The sequence below is a fragment of the Aegilops tauschii genome, chromosome 5, assembly GCF_002575655.3.
Source record: "Aegilops tauschii subsp. strangulata cultivar AL8/78 chromosome 5, Aet v6.0, whole genome shotgun sequence".
Classification (NCBI taxonomy): Eukaryota; Viridiplantae; Streptophyta; class Magnoliopsida; order Poales; family Poaceae; genus Aegilops; species Aegilops tauschii.
In genome coordinates, this window is record NC_053039.3 from 389,570,416 (window position 1) to 389,579,133 (window position 8,718).

Sequence of the window (8,718 nt, forward strand, 5' to 3'; positions counted from 1 at the left end):
TTTATATTATTTTTGGGACTAACCTACTAACCGGAGGCCTAGTGCAAATTGCTGTTTTTTTGCCTATTTCAGTGTCTCGCAGAAAAGGAATATCAAACGGAGTCCAAACGGAATGAAACCTTCGCGAGGATCATTTTGGGAACAAACGCAATCCAGGAAACTTGGAGTGGATGTCAAGGAAGCCACGAGGTAGGAGGGCGCGCCCCCACCCTCGTGGGCCCCTCGTAGCTCCACCGACCTACTTCTTTCGCCTATATATACTCTTATATCCTGAAAACATCCAGGTGCACCACGAAACCCTATTTCTACCGCTGCAACCTTCTGTACCCGTGAGATCCCATCTTGGGGCCTTTTCCGGCGCTCCGCCAGAGGGGGAATCGATCACAGAGGGCTTCTACATCAACACCATAGCCTCTTCGATGATGTGTGAGTAGTTTACCACAGACCTTCGGGTCCACAGTTAGTAGCTAGATGGCTTCTTCTCTCTCTTTGGATCTCAATACAAAGTTCTCCTTGATTCTCTTGGAGATCTATTCGATGTAATACTTTTTGCGGTGTGTTTGTCGAGATTCGATGAATTGTGGGTTTATGATCAAGATTATCTATGAACAATATTTGATTCTTTTTTTCACGAATACGCTTGGAAGCGTATCTTTGCATTGGTAGGGGATAGAAAGTACAGGTTGGCATCGCAGTTGCGTACACAGGATGGCGCTACCGCGATGCAAGCGAGCATGGGAATGGGATGCTCAGCCCTACAAGACCAGTTACATTACAGGGATAATAGTGTTAAGTCCTTTGGCTCCGGCGTTGGTCCAGGAGCGTGCCTCTTCTTGAATTGCCGCTAGGAGAGAGGTGGAGGAGGGGGCTATCTTGTCGAAGATCACAACATTAGAGTGGCGCGAAAGAGACCATGCCATAAGCACCGCAATGTTGGAGAGCCCACGTCGCTTGTCGGCAGTCGTCAGAGGAAGGGTCTCGCTCAGCCAGTCGAAGAACCCTAGCAAGCCATCTGGAGCCCCGACAGTGGGACAACACCAGGAGAGGATGCCCTGCCAGACGGTGCGGGCAAAGACGCACTCGACAAGGATATGATGCAGGGTCTCGGCCTGCTAAGAGCAAAGCACATAGGCCAGTTTGTGCGGAAGCCCGCGGCGAGAGAGCCGGTCGGCCGTCCAGCAGCGATTGATGGATGCAAGGTAGGTGAAAAACTTGACCGAGAGGGGGGCGCCGGTTTTCCAGACAATGCGCCAGTGTTCGGACGCCGTGGAACCAATGAAAAGAGCATCGTAGCAGGAGGCAGCAGAGTATTCGCCATCCTCCGTCCACTTCCAGCGGATGATGTCAGGCTCTGTGGTAAGAGCGACAGACTGGAGTCTGCGCCATAAATCGACATACTGGAGCATGGCCTCTGGGCCTGGGGAGCCATGGATGTCTCTGATCCAGGTGCGATCGAGGAGGGCGGCCGCGATCGTGCGAGAGCGGCGCGATCGGTTCAGCACCAGGGCCACCAGGCTCGGGGCAAGCTCCTGGATGGAGCGGCCTTGCATCCACTTATCAGTCCAGAAGCGACAGGAAGTGCCGTTGCCGAGGATCCATGAGGTCGAGGCCCGGAAGAATTGAAGTGCCTCAGGGTCCGTTGGCGGTTGAAGATGGGACCAAGGGCGCGAACTGTCAGAAGCAGATAGCCAGAGCCATCTGACGCGCAGAGAGATGCCCGTCTGGTGAAGATCGCGGATCCCAAGGCCACCAAGCTCGATTGGGCGGCAGACACGCGCCCAACTGACGAGACAAGAACCCGCACGAGCATCTTTGCGGCCATGCTAAAGAAAATCTCGGATGATCCTGTTCACCTTCTTGAGAATAGGAGGGGAGAGCGACATGGCAAGAAGAATATGCACGGGCATGGCTGTTAAAACTTGCCGGACCAGGGCCAGGAGCTCTCCACGCGAGAGGAGAGCGGCCTTCCAAGTTGCCAGCTTGCGGAGCAGCTTGTCGATGATGGGCTGGAGCTGGGAAGCTGGTACCTTACGGAGAGAGAGAGAGAGGAAGACCAAGATACTGAATCGGGAAGGCCACAACTGGGCAAGCCAGGGCGGCTCCGACTGCGTAAGAAATCTCTTCAGGGCACTGAACCGGTGCAGCCAAGCACTTGGCGAAGTTGGTGCGTATATCGGAAACGGACCCGAAGAAGTCCAGAATACCACTGACTGCGGAGAGCTCAGAGGGATCAGGGTGGCAAAAGATGACCACGTCGTCCGCAAAGAGAGAAACGCTCGAAGCGGCCTGCTGCTCTGTGTGGCGTCGGATGGTGCCAGTGGTGACCACATGTTGGAGCAGAGATTTGAGGACATCGATGGCAAGAGTGAATAGCATCGGGGAGACTGGGTCACCCTGCCAGAGGCCTTGGTGGTGAGCGATGGGGGGGCCTGGGGTGCCATTGATCATGACCCTCGTGGAGGCCGTGGAGATGAGGATGGAAATCCACTCTCTCCAATGAGGACCAAAGCCCAGGTGTTCCAGAACCTGAAGGAGGAAGGGCCAGGAGACCGAATCAAAGGCGCGAGCAATGTCCAGCTTGAGAAGGGCACGAGGGAGCCCGAGCCTGTGTAGTTGCCTCGCCGTTTGCTGGACTAGGATGAAGTTGACATGCACACTCCTTCCTGCGATGAAGGCGCTCTGATTGGATGAAACCATCTCGCCCAGCCGAGGAGCCAGTCTGAGAGAAAGAACCTTGGTGAAGAGCTTCCCGATGAGGTGAATGAGGCTAATGGGCTGGTAGTCGAACATGGAAGCCGTGTCTGGTCTCTTACGGATCAAGGTAATGAGAGCCTCGTTTAGCCTCTGGAATGCACGTCCGTTCAGGGCGTACAGCTTGTCAAAGACGTCACAGAGATCATGCTTGATAACATCCCAACAGGAGCAAAGGAATTCCGTGCTAAATCCATCGAGGCCCGGTGCCTTGCCAGAGGGAAGTTTCTTGATGGCTTCCCGAATCTCGTCGGGTGAGAAAGGCGCTTCGAGCTCAGATAAGTCGAAGGAGCGGTGGTGCATAGCATCGAGATCAACAGTAAATCCTCGAGCGTCCTGGCCGCCAAGAATGGAAGAGAAGTGGTCAAAAGCAGCCTGAGCAAGATTTTCGTCGCCGGAGACATGGTGCCCATCGACAGTGAGGTCGAAGATGTTGTTCTTGCCAGCACGGTGAGACGCGTGGATCTTGGGGAAAGCAGCGGAGGCTTCACCCTCCTTGAGCCAGCACAGGCGAATGCGCTGCCACGCAATAGAGCGCTCGGGAGATGCGAGCCCAAGGTATTTGCATTTCAGCTCGCGTCGCAGCCACACCTCGGCGGGAGTGAGAGGCCGGAAATCCTGGGCCGCATCAAACCGTGCAATAAGCTCGCGAGCAACGCCGAGCTGGGTGGTGATATTATTGATGACACGAGAGCTCCATTGTTGGAGGCTGCGGGCCGTGGCTTTGAGACGGGCGAAGAATCGCCAGAACAGGTCCGGGTCAGGGGCGACGGAGTTCCAGGCCACCATCACCGTGGAATGGAATCCATCAAGCTTGGGCCAGAATCTCTAGAAGTGGAAGCGCCAATCGCCCGGGGATCGGACGACACAATCTAGGAGCAAGGGGCAATGATCCGAAGCCGCGGATGAAAGACACCGGAGAAGGCAATGGGGTTGGGCCATTTCCCAGGAGGGACTGCAAAGAACACGGTCGTTGCGGACGAGGGTGGGATTCGCTTGCTCGTTAGACTAGGTATAGCGTCGTCCATGCATGTACATGTCATAGAGCCTGTGATCTGAGATAAGTCGCCGAAAGCGGTTCATGGTGCGTCGGGAGATGCGGTTATTGTTCTTGTCCGCGGCCAAAGTAATCATGTTAAAATCACCTCCAATGAGCCAGGGACCAGCAATACTAGTACGAAGATCTTGTAGCTCGTCGAGAAAAGCCATCTTAGCGTCATCGCCTTGGGGACCGTAAACCCCAGTGAGCCACCAGTGCGGCCCACCCGTGGTGGAGCTCACGGCAGAAGATACGTGGTGATCGCCAATCGCCGGTTTGGTTAGGGATACGAGGTTGCTTTGCCAAGCAAGGATGATTCCGCCCTGGATATCAGTCACGGGAGGAAGAAGAACCCGTCGAAAAGACTGCCAAGAGTCTCAAAGACAATAGCCGAAGAGACTGAGGAGAGCTTGGTCTCCTAGAGACAAACAATAGAGGGGGACACGGAGGCAATAACAGATCGAACGGCGACACGCTTAGCCCGATTATTAAGGGCCCAGACATTCCAGAAAATCACTTTGAAGCTAATATCCATGGAAAGGATTAACACGCTGTAACGCCCCGGATCCGATGCGCCAGGTGTCTTCCAGCTATTCGTCGTTGTTGCCATGTCTTTTGCTTGCGTGTTGCATTGTGCCTTTGTCATTTTTTGTTGCATTTGCATCATGATCATCATTGTAGTGTGCATACTTGTAGCGTGCATATTTGTTGTGTGCTTGTTATCTTTGTGAACTCCTTCTCCTCATCTTATTTGTTGCTTTCAGCTCCTTTCAACTTGATTTGGTTGGGTTAAAAAATGGTTCAAGTTTGAATTTAATTCAAACTTGGATTATTTTTCTACCTCTAAAAATTGCCAAGTCAATTTATTCTAATCCTGCATAATTCCAGAAGTCCAAAAATATTGTTACTTCTTTCAAATTCATCCCCTAAACCCCTGGCCATTTTCCTCTTCTATTCTGTGGATTGCTTATTTGCAGAAAGAATTTAAAGCTGGAACAAGCCGTACCTGGGCGCTGCACTTGGGCCTCCTCCTTCCTGGAGCCCAGCCAGCGCCTGCGTGCCCCTTCTGTCCCTCTCGCTGGTAAATCCTACATGGATCACCTAGGCGACCCCACCTGGCGGTCTCTCTCTTCCTCACCTTTCTCCTTCCTCTCGTTTCCTCCTCTCCTCACGGTAAAAACCCCCAGGCCAAGGGCACATGGCCACGAGGGCAGCCCCGACCACGCACCTCCCCCTATAAAACCAGAGCCCCCTGCCCTAGGGTTTCCCTCTTCCCCTCTCGCCGCCGCCACCTCTTTCCCTTCCTCTGTTTCTCCTTCTTCCTCAAGAGACAGAGATCAGAGAGCACCACCGAGAGCTTCGCCTTTGCCTGCATGGACGGAGGCCACCACGGTCGTCTCCGGCATGTCCATCTTCTTCCTCGACGTCGACTACATCCATTCAGACTTCTTCCCTGCCCTAGGTCACCTCCACTACGTCGCCGTCGCCTTCGTCTTCCTCTTCGTTAAGGACCCAAAGCCCCGCCAATCAACGCGTCCTCGCCCTCGCTGCACCACATCTCCGGCATCCTCATCTTGTCCTACGGGACCTAGTTCCTGTTTCATTGCGATCGTGAGGATTCGTTCGTCTACGCTTGGTTCGTCTTCGTGGCTTCATCTTCTTCATGGACTCGTTCTTCTTCCTAGCGGGATTTCAGGCAAGATGACCGTCACCTTGGATCTCATTACTATCATTGCTATGCTAGTTGCTTCGTTCTATCGGGATGCTGCGCTATCTATCACTTGCTCTTCAAGCCTCCCAAATTGCCATGAACCTCTAACCTTTGTCACCCTTCCTAGCAAACCATTGTTTGGCTATGTTACCGCTTTGCTCCGCCACTCTTATAGCATTGCTAGTTGCAGGTGAAGATGAAGATTGCTCCATGTTGGATTATGTTTATGTTGGGATATCACAATATCTCTTATTTAATTAATGCATCTATATACTTGGTAAAGGGTGGAAGGCTCGGCCTTATGCCTGGTGTTTTGTTCCACTCTTGCCGCCCTAGTTTCCGTCATACCGGTGTTATGTTCCTTGATTTTGCGTCCCTTACGCGGTTGGGTGATTTATGGGACCCCCTTGACAGTTCGCTTTGAATAAAACTCCTCCAGCAAGGCCCAACCTTGGTTTTACATTTGCCTCACCTAGCCTTTTTCCCCTGGGAGTCGCGCTCCCGAGGGTCATCTTATTTTACCCCCCGGGCCAGTGCTCCTCGGAGTGTTGGTCCAAACTAGAGCCACTTGCAGCGCCACCTCAGGGAAACTTGAGGGCTGGTTTTAGTTGTACGTAGTGTTCATCCGGTGTGTCCTGAGAACGAGGTACGTGCGACTCCTATCGGCATTGTCGACACATCGGGCGGCTTTGCTGGTCTTGTTTTACCATTGTCGAAATGTCTTGTAAACCGGGATTCCGAGACTGATCGGGTCTTCCCGGGAGAAGGAATATCCTTCGTTGACCGTGAGAGCTTATAATGGGCTAAGTTGGGACACCCCTGCAGGGTATTATCTTTCGAAAGCCGTGCCCGTGGTTATGTGGTAGATGGGAATTTGTTAATGTCCGGTTGTAGAGAACTTGACACTTGACTTAACTAAAACGCATCAACCGCGTGTGTAGCCGTGATGGTCTCTTCTCGGCGGAGTCTGGGAAGTGAACACGGTGTCTGGGTTATGTTTGACGTAAGTAGGAGTTCAGGATCACTTCTTGATCATTGCTAGTTTCACGACCGTTCCGTTGCTTCTCTTCTCGCTCTTATTTGCGTATGTTAGCCACCATACATGCTTAGTCACTGCTGCAACCTCACCACTTATCCTTTCCATACCCATTAAGCTTTGCTAGTCTTGATACCCATGGTAATGGGATTGCTGAGTCCTCGTGGCTCACAGTTTACTACACCAACAGTTGCAGGTTCAGGTTATGTGATGATCATGACGCGAGAGCAATGTTTACTCATGTTGGAGTTCTTCTTCTTCTTCGTCGATCTTGGGCTAGGTTCCTGGTCGGCAGCCTGGGCTAGCAGGGTGGATGTCATTTGAGTTTCTGTTTGTGTTCATCCGTAGTCGGATGTTGATCTTATGTATGATGTATTGATGTATTCTTGGGGCGTTTGTGCCTTTTGTATGTATCCCCATATATTATGTAATGTCAATGTAATGATATCCACCTTGCAAAAGCGTGTCAATATGCGGTTCTATCCTTGGTGAGACCTTTGAGTCTCTTTAGGATAGTATCGCATATTGAGCGTGACAAGTTGGTATCAGAGCCTCGACCGACCATAGGAGCCCCCTTGATTGATCGTTTAGTTTGGCCGATGTCGAGTCTAGAAGAAAACTTTTTCGGAGTCTAGTTATATCGAAGAGTAGGATTTCTTTTTACTCCTAAGCCCCTTCGTCGCTCTGGTGAGAAATCTTGACGTAGGTGTTTTGAACTACTCCTCTTCCCCTTCAAATTTTTCTTTAGGATCACGCGGTTAGTTTTGGTTCGTTGTCCATCCTCTTTTGTCTGGTGCATTTCTCGTCAAGTTGATTCGACCCTCTTTGTCTTTTGGGAGATCAATCCTCAGCTTTTTTCCATCGACATTGTTTTCCCCATCCGAAGTTGTCTTTCTTTTTCCCACCCGCCCACCCCTTCTTCTTCTTGGAACCGGAGTCCGGAATCGAGTATCCGTCCTACTCGTGCGAAGCCTTTGCATTCTCTCCTCAATCATTTCAACCGGCGTTTTTTTCTCTTCAAGTTATTCGTCGGTTCTCCATTCCAAGTTGCCTTTGTTTTCCCGCCCTCCCACCCTCTTATTCCCGGAGCCTGAGTCTGGTTCGAGCATCAATTTCATTCGCGCGGAACCTCTTCAGTCTTTCGTAAATCATTTCAACCGGTGAATTCTCGTCTCGGTGGACATTCTTCATATCTTTTTTCTTTTCCGGTGGACTCAATTCAAGTTTTTCGGTGTTGATCATATTCTTTTCCTTGGATCAAGTGTTTTCCCTGCTCGCTCGCCTCTCGCCAGTTTATCATTCCGGAGTTTGGAAGACATCTCAGGAGATTCGTCTGTGTTTGAATTAATTCGAGGTTGTCACCTCATTCTAATATTTCAATTGTTCCGGTGCATCATCTATCTCTTCAACAATCCTTTTTCAATGGTGTTTTTCTCTTTAGTGGGCCCTAACCCACAGGTCTTTTCCCAGGATCTTACCTGACTCTTCTAATTATTCTGGAGCCATTCCTAATTCTTTTCGGGTTTGACGTAAGTATGAATTTCATCAGTCAGATCTTCTCCAAGATCAATTTCAAATCATTTTCATTGTTGCCTCAACCTCTTCGCTTTTGTTCCCCCAGAGTGCCTTAGTAATTTTGGTGGTGTCTCTCATCGTCAGCTGAAGATTGAAGAAGAGTTTTCCCTCTAAATCTTACCCGCTCTCTCGAAGATTCGTGCTTCATGTTATCCTCTCAAATTATTCCGTTTGTCAGATATTCTTTTCTTACCCATCCGGAGTATGTCAGGAGTTTTTTTTCCATTTCTTTTCACCGGAGGCCATCGTTCCAGAAGAATTCTTCGTCCTCACATTTCAGCTACCGTTATCCAATTATCCCGGTGCTTCGTTCAAGTGTTCTTTAATCAGCTCATGATCTCTTTGTTCTATTGCATCTAAATCCCCTCTAGCATATTGGTTCTTCTAATTCTTGCCGGTGATTCATTCTCTTTCATCAGTCATTTTTGAATCCTACCGGTGGTTCGTTCGAGATTCTTAATTCATTCGTTCTTTCCAATCCTACCGGTGGTTCATGAAGACTTTCTCAACTTTTGCGCCATATTCCCCTTAATCCTTTTCAACAAGAATAAGTTTCATGCCGAATCCGTTGCTTGTCATCAATTCAATTTGATGAAGGATAAGCAT

General features: G+C 50.5%; 1 protein-coding gene across 1 annotated transcript; it reads right to left on the minus strand.

The window, feature by feature from the left end:
- Positions 1-1,112: 1,112 nt before the first annotated feature.
- Positions 1,113-3,540, minus strand: LOC109773731 (uncharacterized). The gene is made up of 3 exons (XM_020332443.3): positions 2,137-3,540; positions 1,854-2,027; positions 1,113-1,721 (listed from the first exon to the last, which is right to left on the minus strand). The coding sequence occupies exons 1-3, from the start codon at positions 3,538-3,540 to the stop codon at positions 1,113-1,115; spliced, it is 2,187 nt and encodes a 728-aa protein (XP_020188032.3).
- Positions 3,541-8,718: the final 5,178 nt, after the last annotated feature.

What these genes read in the sequence shown, in the direction of transcription:
- LOC109773731 (XM_020332443.3), bottom strand. Translation starts at nt 3,540, where the DNA reads ATGGTGGCCTGGAACTCCGTCGCCCCTGACCCGGACCTGTTCTGGCGA. An exon ending in CCAAGTGCTTGGCTGCACCG is followed by an intron (nt 2,028 to 2,136) that starts GTTCAGTGCCCT and finishes TCTCTCCGTAAG; the next exon opens with GTACCAGCTTCCCAGCTCCA. An exon ending in CCCCTCCTATTCTCAAGAAG is followed by an intron (nt 1,722 to 1,853) that starts GTGAACAGGATC and finishes GATCTTCACCAG; the next exon opens with ACGGGCATCTCTCTGCGCGT.